The sequence below is a fragment of the Mus musculus genome, chromosome 12 (genome assembly GCF_000001635.26).
Source record: "Mus musculus strain C57BL/6J chromosome 12, GRCm38.p6 C57BL/6J".
Taxonomy (NCBI): Eukaryota; Metazoa; Chordata; class Mammalia; order Rodentia; family Muridae; genus Mus; species Mus musculus.
In genome coordinates, this window is record NC_000078.6 from 58,956,872 (window position 1) to 58,976,794 (window position 19,923).

At 39.9% G+C, this 19,923-nt stretch overlaps 1 protein-coding gene across 2 annotated transcripts in view; it reads right to left on the reverse strand.

Annotated features, from left to right (window-relative positions):
* Nucleotides 1–1,512: 1,512 nt before the first annotated feature.
* Nucleotides 1,513–19,923, reverse strand: part of Sec23a (SEC23 homolog A, COPII coat complex component) — a 53,634-nt gene continuing 35,223 nt past the window's right edge. For both annotated transcript variants that reach the window (NM_001361956.1, NM_009147.2), the window contains exons 15-20: nt 17,711–17,788; nt 16,010–16,171; nt 14,369–14,455; nt 11,942–12,097; nt 10,109–10,174; nt 1,513–3,215 (exon numbers count right to left, since the gene is read on the reverse strand). In NM_001361956.1, coding sequence (NP_001348885.1) covers nt 3,126–3,215; nt 10,109–10,174; nt 11,942–12,097; nt 14,369–14,455; nt 16,010–16,171; nt 17,711–17,788 — 639 coding nt within the window. In that variant the 3' untranslated portion in view covers nt 1,513–3,125. The remainder of the gene's footprint in view (nt 3,216–10,108; nt 10,175–11,941; nt 12,098–14,368; nt 14,456–16,009; nt 16,172–17,710; nt 17,789–19,923) is intronic.

A 19,923-nucleotide genomic window follows, 5' to 3' on the forward strand; every position in this document is an offset into this window, starting at 1 on the left:
GCATGGCAAGGCATAATGTAAGCAGGAAATGTGAATGAGTGAGACAGACACAACCTAGTACAAGAACACACACGAGCAGACGACAGCAGACGTGGAGGATGGAGACCAAGGATTCCAAAAGTGGGGAAGGAGAACAAACAGGAATAAAGAGCAAAGGATATGTGCAACAATGCCATCCTGAAGTGCTTTACTTTGTAAACTAACTTAACACAAACGATGCACACACACACACACACACACACTGGAGTACTGCTGAACCATAAGTCTGAAATCCTATTAGTGGCAAAAATGCATAGGACTGGAGGTCACTATGTTAAGTAAGCCAAACACAGAAAAAAAAAATATGCTCTTCCATATGTGAAAACTTTTAAAGTTAGCCAGGCATGATAGAACATCCCCTTAATCCCAGCACTCAGGGAGCGGAGGATCTAGGATTCTTGAGTTCAAGGCCAGCCTGGTCTACAGAACAAGTTCCAGGACAGCCTGGACTAAACAGAGAACCCCTATCTCAAAAAAAAAAAAAAAAAAAAAAAAAAAAAAAAAAAAAAAAAGGTAACTTTCAAAATAGAACCACGGTTGTGGAGATTAGTGGTTGCAGGTCCCAAAATACAGATCAAAGTTATAGATTCTAGAGCAGCTATGCTTTAAAAGAGCCATCCTCACATTTGTAAGAACTAGCAAGAGTTCAAAAGTTAATACAAAAAAAGGAGCTATGTTGATAACCCTGACCATTGCATGCTGTGTGCATGTATTGAATCACTCACTGTGCACCTAAGTGTGTATAATTATCTCTAATAAAAGGAAAAATAAAATATATATCTGGTTTTGTTATTACACAGATTCCAAATATCCCACCTAAAGTTAACACTTAGATCAAATCCGATGCTCGACTCCACACACTTTGTCAACCGTGTATCTTGCACCATGTCCTAGGGTAAGGGCTAGGGTCTGGTGAACATTACAGAAGGTGACTAGGCCAAAATGTCTGGACCTTGTTGTAAGGCAAAGAGAAATGGCATGGTCCAATTTGTGTTTTAGGAACAGCATCCTTAGCCATCAAGATGTCTTTGTGAATAAAAGCACTTAATACAAAAGCCAACAACCTGCACTCAATGCCACAACCCAGGTAAAAAGCTGAATGCAGATGCACACACCTACACTCCCAGCACTCGTCCAGACAGAGGCAAGGTGGGGGAGACAGAAGAATCATCTAGAGGCTCAAAGGGCCAACTACCCTGAAGTAGCATCATGGCAGAAACTAAAGAGACTGTGCCCTGGGGTACAAGGTGAAAACTGACTTTCACAGGTCACCCTCAGACCCTACAGGTGGGTGCACAGTGGCACTCATACATGGGAATTCACATCTATGTGACACACACACACTTGCTCTCATACTAAAGCAGTGTGGTGATCACTGGAAACCAGGAAGAAGGGACAGAGAGGAAGGTTATATAGCAGGCACCAAAGATTAACTGAACAAAGTTCCAGTGTTCTTCAGCATAGCTGACTGATGGCAGTTTACAACAATTTATTGCATATTTTTATAAGAATTAAGAGAGAAAGGTCTGAAAGTTTCCAACACAAAGCAATGTTGTTTAGAAGAAATGAAAACACTAATTAAGGTAATCTGACCATTTCTATGAACAGGTATTGAATTATCACATTGTACTAATACATTTGTACAGCTGTGTGCCAATCAAAAAATGTAGGCCCAGTGTGGTGATGCATGCCTTTAATCCCACCACCAGGGAGGGATGCAGATCTCTGTGAGCATGAGGTCACCCTGGTCTACTAATGAGCTCCAGGACAGCCAGAGTAACGTAATGAAGCCCTGGCAAAAACAAAAAAAACAAAAAAAGCACTCTTATTTTACATGATGTTTCCCAGGCTTTTACTAGATTTTAAAATAACTAAGAAAACAGAGAAAGGTATATTTTATTGGCATTTTGGCCTAGCACAGTTCAATTCAAATAAAACAGAACAAAGTAATTTATTTAGATAGTTGAGTATAATAACAATTTACGTTTCTGCTTCGCCGTCGTCTGATTGTGTTCATGCGGGTGCAGTCAGTCCCCACTGCTGCGCCCACCAGAGCACCCTTACATGTGCAGCACTTGATACATACATTTCATTGTCAGACTTATCTGCTCAGCAATGTAAACACTTGCTACAAGTAAACTTTAAAAGGTAAAAGTGAATGATACTAATCAATAAATCAAACAGAACCATCTCCACATGACATAATTAAACATTATATTAATACTGTCTCAGTAAGAACCACAAATTCATAAATTCACAAGGAAACAGAAACAAAGAGTGAAGTGAAAACTCCTAGAATAGTGTTAAAATACTGAAGAACACAATGGGAAATTATCTAAGAAGGGAAACAATAAATGATAAAACAAAAAAAAAGATATGGTTAGTAGTGAGAACGTCCTTCTTTAAAAAATTACTCTAGTTAGTAATGTGAGTTGGGCTCTCTGTGGGAATTTCACATTTAATGTCTGCTGTGGGTTTATTACCTCACTCAAATTTTTTAGCTCTAAATAATTTTTTTAAATAACCAAAAATATTAAATTACCTTAACAAAAAATTGCTACTATAAAGTCAAATAATTCTTAAGCCATAAAATAAATCCAATTTAACAAAATACAGAATGGCATATACAATGTATGCTAAAAAGAAAACCAGAAAATTACTTCACAAAAAAAGCAAACTAGCCATATATCATCACTATTGATTTGTTCCTGGCTCTTATTAAATAACCCCTAACAGGTCAGGGAGGATGCCCAGTGCCACTCTAGAGCTGTCTGCAGTATACAAATAAGTGGTATCTGTAATACAAAGCAAACCATTCTAACTCATTAAACATAATTAAATCATACAAGACTTCAAAGTTACAAAACCAATTATAATACTGTATCAGGCAAAACAAACTTGTTCTCATTGCTCTCATTATATGTTTCAGCTTAATCTACAATCATCAACATTTTTCCATGTCACCTCACACCAAACTGACACAAAACAGGTTTAGAGAGAGACCTCTGTTGTTTCCACAGATAAATGAAAAAAGCAAAAGGAACTAAAGTAGTAATGTCAGTTGAGTGTCTGACACATCTGGCATGTCAAGCAGCACTCGACACTGCAAGTTTCTTCAAATGATCCATGAACACTTGTAAGCTAACATCATCCGTGAGAATTGGTGCTCCGGACTCCTGGAGGAAGAGAAGGATTTGTAATTAGAACACAGGTGTCACTGAAGATGTCCATGCAAGTCTCAAAACAGACAAATCCTTTTAAACAGAGTAATGGCCACCATAAGGACCCTAGATCCTGAGAGTGAAACTCATCTAAATTCCTAGGATTTCCTGAGTAACAGAACTGTCTTTGTTGTATAGGGACTGCTCCCAAAACATTAAAATTTCTGCTAGTAAATGAACTATCTCAGGCTGGGGCAAGTTACCAGAAGGACCACCAGTGTGGCAGAGTGAATGGTTAGGGCTCTCAGATGGCCTGACCTGGTGAGCCTTCACTGCTGGTAGAAACTCAGCCAGCCACCACAGAAATCATTACAGATGCTTCAAACACACTGCTTAATGTTTTCAGTTATGTGTAAACCAATGAAAATGTTAAAAATTCATTCAAACAACAAAGGGAGACCACAGCTGCCTGCCCTATGATCCAGTGTCCCACTCCTGAGCCTGTCCCTCAGGATCTGAGGCCTGCACAGAGATGCATGCACACTCACATTATACACTACATCCACAACAGCTAGACTATGGAACTAGCCAAGATGAACACATGAACAGGTACAGAAAATGCAGTGCAGTGCACACTGAAACATTATTCACATACAAAGAAACCATGGCAGTTGTAGAAAAATGGATGAAACTTGAAATCACTACTAAGAAAAGTAAGCCACAGTCAAAAAAACAAACATGTTTCTTCTGATATGCAGACCCAGACTTGAGGGTGTGTATGTATGTGCTTTCATTTTCAGTGAAGACACACACACATCTTCATTGGCTCACACATACATGGACATATGTGTAGGGTAGACTAGGAAGAAGGCTGAGAGAGGGAGAAGTCACATTAATGGGAGAGGAGATAATGCAATGGGATATATTTGGCATCAAAGCTGAAGCAGGAACTTAGTGTGAGAAGAGGAAATGGGACAGTGGAGACTGATAAGGGTAGAGGGACTGGATGACAAACTAGAATAAAGAATAATGAAGGCTGGAGGGGTGGCGCCAACCACTCAGGGAGTTTGAAACTCTTTTGGAGGACCAGAGTTAGATACTAAGAAAGGACCCTTATCAGATGGCATACAATTGCCTATAACTTTAGCCCCAGGAATCTGTGGCTACCTCTGGCCTTCACAAGCACTCCACAGATACACACAGACACACACATATACACATAATTAAAAACAAAATCCCGCCAAGTGTAGTAGCACACATCTTTAGTTCTAGCACTCAAGAGACAAAAGTAGATCAATCTCTGTGAATTCTAGGTCAGCCTGGTCTACAGAGAAAACTCTAAGACAGCAGAGCTACAAAGAAAGACCTTGTCTTAAAAAATAAGTATATAAATAAAATTAAATTAAAACCATAAGTGGAAATTTTGAAGATACCATAAGTAAATATCACTGTGTATTCTAACCTTAAAAATTAATAAATAATAGGGCTCAGCAATTAAGAGCACAGACTGCTCTTCCAGAGGTCCTGAGTTCAATTCCCAGGAACCACATGGTGGTTCACAACCATCTGTAATGAGATCTGATGCCCTCTTCTGGTGTGTCTGAAGACAGCTACAGTGTACTTATATATAATAAATAAGTTTTTAAATAAATTTTAAAAATTAATAATAATTAAAAAGAAAATAGCTAGAGTTTACAGAGCTGGCTCATCAGTCAATCAAGGGCACTTGCTCTAGCAGAAGATCCACATTTGGTTTCTAGCACACACATGGCAGTACACTCCTAACTACGGTTCCAGCTCCAGGGGATCTGGCACCCTCTTCTGCCTTCGCTGGCCTCCTGGAGCACATAAACTCCCACAGAGCCCGCATGCATGCACATGCATGCACACGCGTGCGCGCGCACTCACGCGCACACACACACACACACACACACACGTAATAATAATAAATCTTCTCTCTCTTTACTAAGATACCTTGATCTCCAGACTCCCTTCTCCCTGGCATTTTTAACAAAAATGCTAGCCAAAAGGAAGCAAACTCATTCATTCATTCATTTTCTCTCTCTCTCTCTCTCTCTCTCTCTCTCTCTCTCTCTCTCTCTCTCTCTCTCTCTCTCTTGCTCGCTCACTCTCTCTCTTCCTTTCTTCTTTTCCTTCCCTCCTCCTTTCCTTCCTTCCCTCCTTCTTTCTTCCTTTTTCTCCCTCCCTCGCTCCCTCCCTTCACCTCCTTTCTTTCTTTCTGAGTAAGGTTCTCACTGTGCAGTCCTAGCTGACCCGGACCTTATACAGACCAAGATGGTCTGGAATTCACTGACTGCTGGGATTAAAGGTGTGCATACTATGCCCAGCTTATAATATTATTTTAAAATAGCCTATGATTATCAATTTTTCTATTTATTTTAATTGATTTTGTATAATTAACAGGAATGAAGGAAATTTTCTAATATCCATTTTAATAAAAACTACATTAGAAAACTATATTGATAACCCAATCAATTGGCAACGAAATTTTACTATGGCAAGTAAAAGTATTTCCCAGGAGTCTACATTTCTGAATTTTTTCATTTTCTCCTGATTCACAAATTCCAGCATTAGTAAAATTTTTAAGTTTAAAAACAGGAAAATTATAGAAATCAGCAGATTAGTAGCATATATGAGAATTCACAGATCCATGGTACTCTGGCATGCCACAGACATGCCAAAACATATTCTGAATTAAGGAAAAATCATGAAACATGTTAATGCCTAAGGACGTGAAAGAACTGGCAAGGAAGGGGCAATGTGCTGGAACTGAGGAAATGGAGTCAGAAGGCCTGGGTTCCTGGGTCTCTGTTGCTTCTCAGAGCCCACTGAGTCTGTGTGTTTCTGCAGCTGCAGACTTCCCTATGCCCACCAGTGCTGTAAGGATGACCGAAGCAGCACAAGGCAATGGACAGCAGGCAGCACACTCAGTAAGCACATGTCAGGACACATGTTTGGGAAATCATCACTGTATGACACTCAAATCTGTCCTCATTCTATACTCGCCATTTCCTCAGGAGAGCTCAGGTGCCACCAACAACAACCTAGTGGCTATTGCTTGTGTTCTTCCTGTAGAAAACTTTTTTTTGTTTTACTTAGTTTACACCTCAACATATCCACTCCTAGATCTCTGTATCTCCTATGTTGTTTATTTATACCTAGTACAAAGATATTATTTCAAATGTATAAAATACTAATGCTCAATTCTATCAAAAAGTAGCAGGGAGTTGATATCTATTTTTCAAGTGAGTCTTTTTCTGTTTAAAATATACCAAAAGAGAAATGTGAACAACCAACCTAACCTACAAATCCTTTATCTACAATGGTGTCCTGCCTGAAAGATATGCAGGGCAATGGTGGCACAAAACTTGTGAGAGTGACCAACCAATACGTGATTTGATTTAAGCCCACTACATGAGATGGAACCCACACCCAACACTGTTTGAGTAACCAAGAGCCCGAGAATGGACATCCCTGAGACCTAGGATAAAACCGAATACTACTGTTCCGAAAACAACATAGCAATAAAATGATCCCTAATGACACTCTGCTAAATACTCATAGATCAGTGCCTTGGTCGGCCATCATCAGAGAAGCTTCCTCCTGTAGCAGATGGGAACAAATACAGAGACCCACAGCCAGACCTTAGGGAAACAGTGAGAGCCTTGGAATTCTCATTCCTAAACATGGATCTCCATCAAATCCCTCCCTTCAGAGCTCAGTGATCCCCAAGGAAAGGAGGCCATAGAGTGTACGATCCAGAGGGGATGGAGAACACCAAGAAAACAAGACCCTCTTAATTAGTGGCTCTCAGCCTTCCTGATGCTTCAACCCTGATAGCTCATGTTGTGATGACCAACCATAAAATTATCTTCACTGCTACTTCATAACTGGAATTTTGCTACTGTTAAAACTGTAATGTAAGTATTTTTGGAAATGAAGGCTTGTCAAAAGGGTCACAACCCACATGTTGAAAAACTGCTCTAAGTCAACATAATCAAAGCTCATCTGAACTCACAGAGGCTGGGGTAGCACGCACAGGCCTGTGCAGAGCCATACCATGTCCTGTAATGTCCACTATGGCCTCCGGCTTAGTGTTTTTATGTGAGTCCTGAGTGTGTGAGCGAGTGAGTCTCTGTTTCTCGTGCCTTCTCTTGGCTCTCTTCCTTCTGTTTGTTTGTTTCATGCAATTTGATGTGTTAGCTTATATCATAGCACAGCATAGCACATATCATATCATATCATATCATATATCATATCACAGTCCCTTAGAAGCCTGTTTGTGTTTTCTAATGAGAGACAGAAAAGGAGTGAATCTAGACAGGAAGGGAGGTAGGAAGGAACTGGGAGGAGCAGAGGGAGGGAAAACCACAATCAGGATGTATTGTGTGAAGGGAAAATCTATTATTAATAAAAGAAACAAAAGTAAGTAAAATATATCCGGAGGCTCATCAGGTAAAGGTACTTGACATGCAAGCCTGAAGACTTGTGTTCAGTCCCTGTACCCACATAAAGGTGAAAGTGAGCGCTAACTTGAATGTTGTCCTTGACCTCTACATGTGTATTGTGGCATGTGTGCACACAGACACACGTACATACATATATACTACACACACCAATAATAAGAAATAAGATAAATTTTAACAAATAAAGCACATCCGGGATTAGCTAGCTAGGCTCAAGCCTTACAGCACTGAGGATATAAAGCATGGCCTAACAGTGTTGCAGCGATGCCCTCTGCAGGCCAGTCATGGGTATTGCTTACCACTGGAGTTTTGTTTGAATGAGAACATGTGTGAGTTTGTGAGTGTGCATGTGTTTGTGTGGGGGTTCTGTGTGTGTTCTTTTTTGTTTTTTCATTATTAAACATCATCATGAGAAGTCTTTTTCCCCACAGGTTTCTTGTGTCTATACTTTGATTGTTCATCTGTTTCTGCTTTTTCCGGAAGCATAGCTATCATCCAAAGTGTCTGTGACATCCTAGTTCCAACTTGTCACTGGCTGAATCAAGGCAGCTGACTTTGAACCGAGGCCACCTTCATTCCCCTCAAGAACTAACTCATCTTCTGGAACTGAGATACTGAGCAAGCAGCACACGTCCTCCCTGGAACTGTGGATATATTATTCACTTATCAAGTTTCCGGCTTGAATAAGCGTCCCACTCCCGAGGAAGGACGCTAAAGAAAGGTGAGCATACGCAGACCTCGGCCTGTGCGGAAGGAAGCCCACGTTGTGCTCCCATCATGCTGTGCTCACCGGGCATTCACTCAGGACAGCACCAACAGTCGCGGCTCCTTTCCATCTCCCACCTGCATCAGCCCAGAGCACATCGCACTCACATCTGTGAGTCTGACATGGATGCGACCGAACTTCCTCTAGAAACTTCACAATAACTGCATCCTTCACAGTGACGTTGGTATTTTCCTCAATGCTGACATCTGAATGCTAAGAATGGACTTCATCCTCATAGTCCATGAGGCAGAAAAGTTGTTTGTTTTTTTGTTTGTTTTTGGGTTTTGGTGTTTGTTTTTTTGATACAATGACCTGTACCCCATGCTAACCCCATGCCCAGCTATCACTGGGTTCTTGATTTCTAGCAATAAGAATAGTAAGAGGTCAGATTCCATTCATTGTTAGCAAAATATTCAGCTAGTTAATTCCCAAGCTAGAATCATTAAATTAACTTAAACTATCAATTCTAAATCTGCAGTTAGTGTGGCTTGGGTTAAAAACAGGGCCCTGGGCCAGCAAGAAGGTTCACCAGGCAAAAGTATCTGCCGGTAAGCTTGCTGGCCTGAGTTCAGCCCCTAGGACCCATATAGGAGAAGGGAAAAACAAACTCCCCAGTTGTCCTCTGACCTCCACACACTTGTTCCTTGTAGGCAAAATAAATAAATAAAATGTAGTTCTAACCCCAATTTTCTCTCCTAGTGGGAGAATTAATAACATATGCTTCATATAAATTTTAGCAATTAAATCAAAGTGCATAAAAAAAAATAATGTCACTGTAAGAAGGACAGCAAATGGCTCAATGGATAAAGGCATCTGCCCAATGCTGAAGTCCACCCTGGGAACCACAGCTAGGAGGAAAGCATCAACTCTGGCAAGTTGTCCTCTGACTTCCACACTCACTCTGCGTAGTAGTACACACCCACATTAATAAATATTGATTTTTATTTCTTTTCTTTTTTTGGTTTTTTGAGACAGGATTTCTCTTTATAACCCTGGCTGTCCTGGAATTCACTTTGTAGACCAGGCTGGCTTCGAACTCAGAAATCCGCCTGCCTCTGCCTCCCGAGTGCTGGGATTAAAGGCGTGCACCACCACGCCCGACTTATAAATACTGATTTTTAATCACAGGTCACGAAAGGCCATCGGGCCAGGTGTGGTGGCGCACACTCAGAAGAATGAGGCAGAAGGGTCATAATTCCCAGGCAAGGAACTGCTGTGCTGCCTGTCACAGCAGTAACAGCGCATGGCTGTGGCCAATGGATGAGAGGGAATGGCAAGCGAAATAGGCAAAACGGGTGTGAGCAGGCAGAGAAGGGATGGGGGTTATAGGAACCAGCTGGAGCCTTGGAAGTAGAGCTCACTCACTGGCTCGCTCGCTCTGTGGAGAGAAAAGCAGGGCCATCAGACGCCCATGGAACAGAGTTCACTGCTTTTGCCTCCAGTGGACTGCAGCTAAACTCGGACTCCGAAGGTTCTATGCGACAGGATCATTTTCTTATTTTCCAATGGAGCACCAACTACCAGTTACACTTTCTACTGTCCCCTTATATTTTCTCACAGAAATTATCATTAAATATATAAGGGAAATATAGCTTTTACTAAAATAACTAAGGACAAAGAAAGAAGTTCTTTCCAAGACTGCTGTTCACACTTACCTGCCCCCAGGCATACATGTTATTATGAGTCTGTGAAGGGTTGACTTTCGAAAGGAGGAAACGAGCCTTAAAAGTAAAAATAAATAAATAAATAAATAAATAGTGCTGATCAAACACAGACTTAGTAAGATAAGCTACAGACAATATACCATTTAAACCCAACTTAACTGAATATTTTGGTAATTTTGTTAAAATGTAATACTTACAAAGTTAAATTTTAAAATGCATCAACCGAAAAAAATGCATTAACCACAATACAAATAATATACTCTTCCAACATTACATATTTGTAGCATTCATAAGATAATAGACTACTGAATCCCAAACTCAACAGATAAAAAGTTGTATGTACAGGACTAGAGAGATGGCTCAGCAGGTAAGAGCATGACTGCTCTTCCAGAAGAGCTGGGTTGGTTGGATTCCCAGAACCCACTGGTGACACACAACTATCTGTAACTATCTTTAACCTAGGGCATCTGACTCCCTCTCCTGACTTCTTCCAGTGCTGCATGCTTGTGTTATACGGACATCAATGCAGGCAAAGCACCCAAACACATGAAATAAAAATAAGACTGCAAATGTTTATTTGTTAACACAAACCTTATTTTAAAATGAATGTGAAAATACAGTTTTATCAACTACTCTGAAACAAAAGAAGTCTAAAGCCTCGTAAAAATGATTTTAATCCACAGGTGATAACTTAGGCAACATTTATCCATCCTCTACAACAGCTAATCAATCAATAAATAAATGAGTAATTAGATAAGGAAAATAACAATACACATTAAGATATTGATGAATGAATTCATCAAAAATCTTAATTCATTCTAGAAGAACAAAAGCAATTTAATCTTTTGAAAAATGTTTTTCTATTCCCTAAGTAGCTCTAGTCCTAGAATAAGAAGCCTGGAATTCAATTAACTCCTACTTAGGATTGGCAAGCTTACAAATGTAATCTCAGTATCTAGGAGACTGAGGCAGAAAGAATGTTCAAGGTCCACCTGAGCTATGTAGCTAAGACACTATCTCTTTAAAAAAAAAAAAAAAAAACCTAGCTCCACTCAATGTGCTTCCTTGATAGTACATATAACAAGTCTTAACTCTATTATATATAAAGTAGAGATAATAATAGAATTGGTATGAGGCTCAAATGAAGGAGGCATGGAAAATGCTTGCAAAGTCTCCGTACATGATAGACAGCTCCTGTTATAAACACAGTAAAACTAATAATCACCACTGTACATAAAGTCGGTGCTGATCCATCACTGTGTCAGAGAGAGAGACACAACACTAAACAAACTATCTCCCTGCTTTACTTATGGAAGAAGTAAAATGTGTGACAACTCACACTAGGAGTACTGTTCCAGCTCTGCTCAGAAAGGTTTCCTGAGGTGTGCTAAGCAGCCCTGGCCTGACCACATGTGCACGACTCCTTTGAGCTCTAAGAACCATAAAACCCATTTGAATACCACAATGCTTTCTTGAACCTGACAGTTACTTTCTATAAAACTGAAACAAATTAGAACCCTCATAGGCTTTAATTTAAGAAAAGCACACTAAATTGTCTTGCAAGCTGCCCTTGTATCTTTGCTAACCCACAGCTGGCACACTGTCTGGATGGCATTATGGCGATTACAACAGCTATGATGGAAGCAGAATTAGAAAAAACTGGCTGTTTGGGCAACTAGGCAATAACTGTATTGCTTTGTTCCCTCCCATCTGCCTCCTTCCCTTGCCCTTGGCCTTGAGTGGCAGATAGCTCCTAATACAATCAGAACACAAGCAGGATCACCTCACGGCAGCCCTGCATACACAACACAGGGTGTTCCTCACCTGGCTGCCACCATGCTCCGTGTCAATGTATCTCGGCATTGGAAATCTGGAGTGAAGAATCTCTTGTGCATCATCTACTGGGGCTTGCAGAAGGTGCCGGAAATTCTCATATTCTGGCATGTCCTGGTATCCTGACTTCCGCCACTGTGCTATAGTCTAATTTTAAAATAATTAAAGGAATTATTTTAAATTTCTTGGTAACCTAAAATTCTTGAGTAGATTTTTCTTCGAAGGAAGTTTTATCTTCTTTCTTTGGTTTTTTTTTTTTTTTTTTTTTTTTTTTTTTTTTTTTTTGGTTTTTCGAGACAGGGTTTCTCTGTATAGCCCTGGCTGTCCTGGAACTCACTCTGTAAACCAGGCTGGCCTCGAACTCAGAAATCCACCTGCCTCTGCTTCCAAGTGCTAGGATTAAAGGAGTGTGCCACTACTGTCTGGCAACAAATAATAATTTTTTAAAAATGAGACAGTGTTTGATCATATAGCCATGGCTGGCCTGGAACCTGCTATGTAGATCAGACTGGCCTCAAACTCACAGAGATCTGCCTTCCAAGTGCTAGATCAAAGACATGCATCGCCATGCCCAGTAAATAAATCCTTGTAAAAGCACTGGATAGTTCTATTTAAAAGGATACTAGAAGGTCAGGTGTGGTGGCTCACACCAGTAATCCCAGCACAGAAGGTTGAGGTAGAAGTATTCTGAATATAAGAGAAGGCTGGGCTATCATATCAGCGTCTCAACACTCAGCCATCCTCACCAATAAGTGAAATCTAAAGTTACAAATAAGGTAACTAGAGAAATGAGGCCATCTAAGATGCACTATACTACACGAGAAGCTCGAGCACAGGAAAAATGAATGTGCCGTGCAAACTGCTCCGAGTGGTGTTTTCATCCACAGAGCGTGCTGAGGCACTGGCTGAATGAATACACGCAGGGGCAGACCTCTGCCAAACACCCACATGGAAGCCCAGAAGCTACCCACACTACTCTTCAACCACGCATCACCTCAATAACTTATACACTTCTACTCATGCTGTCAATGCACTTTTAGGTATATGAAGCACATAGAAAAATCTTCATGTTACATAGAGTAATGAAGAGCAAGTTTACCCACTGACAAAGGCTGACTCCTGCCCTTCGTCTCTGCGTCCCTGTTTATGTTTTCATAGTACTATGCTGTGTGCAAATCTATTCACCCACTAGTGTGTAAACAAAACAACAAAATCAACACAAGGATCAGTATGATTGACACCTAAAACCCTATACCATGAAGAATCACACTGTGTGTGTGTCTGTGTGTGAGTGTGTGTGTGTGTATGTATGTATGTATGTATGTATGTATGTATGTATGTATACCCGTTGAGTATTTTCTACCTAAATCCTTGAGAGTACAAGTGCTATGGATTTCAGGCACTTTCATGTATTTATATGTATATGTAATGTATATGTATAAATTCTTTTTTTTTTACTTTTTTAAAAATATTTTAATTAGGTATTTTCCTCATTTACATTTCCAATGCTATCCCAAAAGTTCCCCATACCCTCCCCCCCACTCCCCTACCCACCCACTCCCACTTTTTGGCCCTGGCATTCCCCTGTACTGGGGCATATAAAGTTTGCAAGTCCAATGGGCCTCTCTTTCCAGTGATGGCCGACTAGGCCATCTTTTGGTACATATGCAGCTAAAGACATGAGCTCTGGGGTACTGGTTAGTTCATAATGTTGTTCCATCTACAGGGTTGCAGATCCCTTCAGCTCCTTGGTTACTTTCTCTAGCTCCTCCATTGGGGGCCCTGTGATCCATCCAATAGCTGACTGTGAGCATCCACTTCTGTGTTTGCTAGGCCCCAATATGTATAAATTCTTATTAAAATACTTTGAAGATGGGAACCAAGTGTAAACACAAAATGTATTTACGTTTTAAATACTTATATCTCAAAAAGTTATCCTATACATTTAAGTGAGTAATAGGGCCAGCAACATGGCTCAGTGGGTAAAGGCAACTGCTTCGCAGCCTGATGACTTAGTTTAATGCCAGGGACTTACAGAGTGGAGGAAAACAACTGATTCCCACAGTTATCCTTTGACCTCTGCTCTTGTGCATACACTCCCCCTCTACACATAAAATAAACAAAACCAATTTTATTTTAAAAAGTTAAATAATAACTTTGAACATGAAAAAATGCGATTTTTTATTTGTAGCATTTTAGTACACAAAATGTTTGGATTTTTAATTTTTGGACAATATAGTCAAATATTTTATAAATATTTATTAAGATATTTTTAATTAAAAATTTAGAGAAATTATATTTTATAAAAACATAAACCAAAGATTATCATTGCCTAAATATGAGCTACATATTAGACAAGAAAATTTTTTTCCTCAGAGTAAAACTATTTCACATACATAAATCTATCTACCATCTTACCTCACCGTGATAAATCAAAATCTGGAAGAACGTGTCCATGAGGAGAATCCGATCTGCAAGAATGCTGCTGCTGTCTAGAAGAACTGGCTAAAATGAAGCAATGATAGGGTAAGGTTAGCATCTTAATCCTTTCCCTTGTCTTAAATCTGCATGCCAGTGCTAGACATCATCACACCGTCTAACAGAGCGCGCTTCTGTAGCTCCTGCTCTCCCTTCATCTTAGCTCTTGGATTTTACATTTGCCAAACACTTCCAGACACTGTGAATTCTCAATCTATTTTAATTTTCTAAGGATCTAATACTGAAATAATTTTTAAAAGTCAATATGCCAGGCATTACAGTACACAACTTTAATCACTTGAAAGGCAGAGGCAGGTAAATCTCTATGAGTTCCAAGCCAGCGTGGAATACAGAGCAAGTTCCAGGCCAGCCAAGGTTATAAACAGATTGTATCAAAAAAAAAAAAAAAAAAAAACTTTTTTAAAGATTTAAGATATCAAAGATGGTCACTAAGCCTGCTGACAGTAAAGTGAAGGAGAGATAAATAAAAGGCCTGGGATATAAGAAATGTAGGCTGCAGAGAAAACAGTTCTGAATATGAAATGGAGCATCATGAATTGATTATAAGTTTGAGTAACACATGTACAAAGATGGCAACCAAAGCTATGGGGTTAGACTGAATCATTCAGAGAAACTGAAGATAAGGAAAATGAAAAGACTGAGAGTTTGTTAGAGGATGCTTGCTGCCCAGCACTGATGGTGTTGATTATTATATTATATGTTATATTATATTATATTATATTATATTATTTCAGGGACAAATTTTGCTTCAAATAAGCTGAGAAGGAGGTCAAAACTATAGACAACAGGGTTGGAGAAAAAATGCAGTGGTTAACTGTACTTGATGCTCTTCCAAATGTTCTGAGTTCAGGTCCCAGAACTCACATCAAGCAGCGTACAACTTCAGATAATTCTGACTACAGGACAGTCAGGGCTACACAGAGAAACCCTGTCTCAAAAAGACCAAAAGAAAAAAGTAACAAATATCATAAACACCCACTTATACTGACCTTTCCTAAGGTACTATTTCCAAACACAGCCACTATATAGTTTTAAATGGTGAAATGAACAATTCAAACTATTAGAAGGAAAGCTATTTATTTGATAACAGATAAAAGTGTGTTGAACACTTTTCCAAAACAGCCCAGAAGGTGGCTCTATCAGTCATATCTTATATTCTCAAAGGAACAAAGGAAAACGAGGTATGTGAAGAGACTTAATTTTGACAGATTGTCCTGTCAAACACTACGCTATGAAATTAGCCATCTCTTCCAGAATCGTGATCATTTCTGCGCTTTCTTAAAGGAAGATAAAGAGTCATCAACCCTAGGCAGCCTTACCAACCAAACACTAAACACAGTCACCCAAGAGTATCTTTTATAGTATTTTTGCATTGTTTTAATACTTTCGTATTACTTTATGATATACCCAGCCTAATACATAAATACTCATAAATACCTTTAAATGGGGCATCTTGAGATAATAATTTAACAAATTCCAACTTCATTTCAAAACAACAAGCAGTTGTCACTGTCTTAGTGCCACACCGCACAGTAGCAGTCAGCTCTCTCCCCTGCTTACCTCTGGCGGGCCACTGAAGGAGTAGGCGTACAGAATGGGCTGAATCATGATCAGAGACTGGGTCAGATCCTGACGCATGAAATGGTGACGATAGTATGAACTCTCATCAGGACTATTGTTAAAAACTTGCAAGAAAGGAGATCTTCTTAAATGAAACATAAACTACAAGACAAAGCAGGTGAGATTTAAAAATAGCTTTTATTGGTATTACTATGGCAATAGCAGTTCTCTAACAACAAAACCTTTGCTTACACTGTACATGAAGACACAAGGTCTGTGGAGAATACACTAAAGTAGTGCTGGAGGGATGGCTAGCAGTTACTTACGGACCCAGAAGTTAGTTCAGTTACCAGAACCCACACTGCGTGGTTCACGTCCCCCGTAACTTAATTTCAAGTTATCAGAAGCCTGGCCTCTGTAGGCATTTGCACATAGGTAGTACACATAAGTTTATACAGGGACACAGACAGACATAGTAAATAAATACATACATACATAAATAAATACAGAAGTGAATATTATAAAGTATATCACAAGAAAACTTGTCCTGCTGCCTTGTCTGACCTCAGTGGGAGGAAATGTGCTTGGTCCTTTGGAGGCTTGATGCCCAGAGAAGGAGGATGCTAGAGGGGTGAGGTGGGAGTGGGAATGGGGGGGGGGGGGGGCTTGGGGGGGGAGAAGGAGGAGGGATAACACTTGAAATGTAAATAAAATAATTTTTAAAAAACAGGATTATCCTGATGTTTATGAGCTACAGCGGGCTAGTGAAACGGCCCCAAAGTTAAGTGAGCTTGCAAAGCATGAGGATTGGAGTTCTGCTCCACCACCCACCCAAATAACAAGCTTTACAGGAAGGGCAAGGCATATTTCAGCTGGAGAGCTTGCCTCAAAAGAAAAACAAAAAAGGGCCAGGCAGTGGTGACACATGCCTTTAATCAAAGCACTTGGAAAGCAGAGGCAAGGGGTCTCTGTATGTTTGAGACCAGCCTAGTCTACATAGTGAGTTACAGGAGAAACCCTATCTCAAAAAAACGAGATAAACAAGGGGGAAAAAAAGGTTGCAGTTTCAGGACAAAGCTTTTTAAGGCAAAAATGAATTTCACTGAAATACTGAAGGTGCAAAATTACGATCCTAGCACTTGGAAGACTAAGACAAGAACATGACAAGTTCAAAACTAACCCTAGCTACATAACAAGACCCTGTATTAAAAACAGGAAAACAAAACAAACAAGCAAACAAACAAAAAGGCAGACCAACCAGAGATGGTAAAGAAACTGTAAGGCAAGTTTAAGCTCACACTTCTTACCTGGCATGGCATTATAAAACTGTTCACAGGGGATGATAATAGGCCATTATCCCATTATGTGGTAAAATAACCACATAAGTTTATTTGGTATCACTGTATTTCGAACCCCTTATCTCAGATGGCAAGCTAACAGGGTTTAACCTTGCTTGCGCCCATAGTAAGTCTCCAAGCACCGCAAATAAATAATAACTATTTGTAAGCCCCATGTAGGGATATTTTATCATTTACCACAAGCATAAAATTAACTTCTGAGTTATCCCAAAATTTACCTAACTAAAAGAATAATCCAGTAAAAATATGTTCATATGTGATTACTAAAAGACAAACAACAAAAAAGATGAAACTCAATGCTACTGGTAATAAGGAAAAAGAAAGTGGCCTTTGGCTTACTCACCTGAGGATAAAGAGAAAATGTTTCTGAAAACCGGAAGGAATTTGGATCATCTTTGTGATACTCTCCAAATTTTTGACACTGAATAAAATAAAACATTAGCAATTTGTTCCTGGTAAAGTAACTGAAAATTCTGCCCACTAAAAATCTATTTATAAAAAGTTGCTAATTTTAGGGAAACAGATACTCAACATAGGGTAAAGTTGGAATATTATGTATTGACTTAGCAAGGGACTGATTACAACCAAAAAAAAAAAAAAAAAACTATTTGAATTTCGGAAATATAGCAACAACTCACCCTAAAATGTTTAGATTTGTTGTTATAAGCAAATGTCTTTTGTAGCAAATAGAGAATATGTAATGCCAATGGGAGGAGGAGGAGGCCAACAGAAACTTCCTAAGACTACCACCGTATCTTTTTCAATACTGTCCACGGATAGAAAGACACACAATCAATGCACTACAGGAGCTACAAAAATAAACTTCTGGTACAAAGTATGCTATACTGAAAGTGCCCAAGGAGCTGGAGAGCTGGCTCAGAGGTTAAGAGCACTGACTGCTCTTCCCAAGGCCATGAGTTCAATTCCCAGCAACCACATGGTGGCTCACAACCATCTGTAATGGGATTTGATGCCTTCTTCTGGTGTGTCTGAAGACAGCTATGATGTACTCATATACATAAAAAAAGAAAAAGTGCGGGGCTGGTGAGATGGCTCAGTGGGTAAGAGCACCCGACTGCTCTTCCAAAGGTCGGAAGTTCAAATTCCAGCAACCACATGGTGGCTCACAACCATCCGATCACGAGATCTGACTCCCTCTTCTGGAGTGTCTGAGGACAGCTACAGTGTACAGTGTACTTACATATAATAAATAAATAAATAAATCTTAAAAAATAAAAAAGAAAAAGTGCCCAAAAGAAAAAGAGTCAAAGGAAAACCAAGCCTAGTGAAGAAAAAGATTTACAGAGTCAGAAGTTAGACTGAGGTAAGTCATGTCACAGGCAACAGAGAAGCAGGTCATGTATTCTCGAGACCATGGCAAGAGGCATCCAGCTGCCTCACCCAAGGATGAGCTCCTACTACAACAGCCATGACCTCACCCACCAGCCTCACTGTGTTAAGTAAGTCTCTGCCCCACAGGCCTATGTGCTGGAGGCTTGTTCACCAGCTCACAGGGGGGGGGGGGGGGGGGGGGGGAAGAGTGCCCAATAGGAGGTATTTTGGTCACTGAAGGAAGCATTTCTTGACGAGAACTGTAGAATCAGTCTTTCTTACTGCAGCGTCACACAGGCCTAAAGCCATAGGCCATAAACCGCAACCTCTGAACGATGAGCTGAAATAGAGCTTTCTCTGTTGGGGTGAAGGAAATATGACTAACATTTGGATAATGCCATTCTGTTTTGGACCTCATACAACCAAGGCACATAAAACAGGCAATAGATGTTACACAAAAAGTAGATACAGTCAAAAAAGACTATCTGCCTTTCTCCCAAATTACCTCCACTGGTCTCTTGATGTGACACAAGATCAAAGTAAACTTTTCACTGCTCTATCAATAACCTGTCCTCTGTGTACATGTTGTAAAATGTTCACTGTGTGGCTAACAGCTTGCTATGCATAGTGAGGAAACTTAAATTTTGTGCTTGATGCAATTGTCTCGTTTGGTTATTCACTAGGTCCTAATGATTTTTAATCAGTGTTTCTCTTTTAAAAATATATCAGATAATTACAGCAGTTTGTGAAGTTGAGGTATGAGATAAAAGAGAAGCCTAAACTTGCTAAAAAAAAAAAAAAAAAAAAAAAAAACTCCTTAAAAATTAAAAATTGCAATCCTAGCCGGGCATGGTGGCGCACGCCTTTAATCCCAGCACTCGGGAGGCAGAGGCAGGAAGATTTCTGAGTTCGAGGCCAGCCTGGTCTACAAAGTGAGTTCCAGGACAGCCAGGGCTACACAGAGAAACCCTGTCTCAAAAAAAAGAAAAATTGCAATCCTGCGTCTTTTGCAAAAGAAAAAGAAAAAAATTTTTCAATAGAAGGTGTCCAATGGGTTTTATGCAAGTTGATGGTGCAGAGTGCACTATAAAACTGTAGTGCCATGCATGACAACCTGTGAATGCAATAGCTCCAGCAAGATGGTCAGGACACTGTACTGCAGGTCACAGCTACTGCCCAAGTGCACACACTGGACACTTCAGCTTTTAGACCCTTAAAACAACA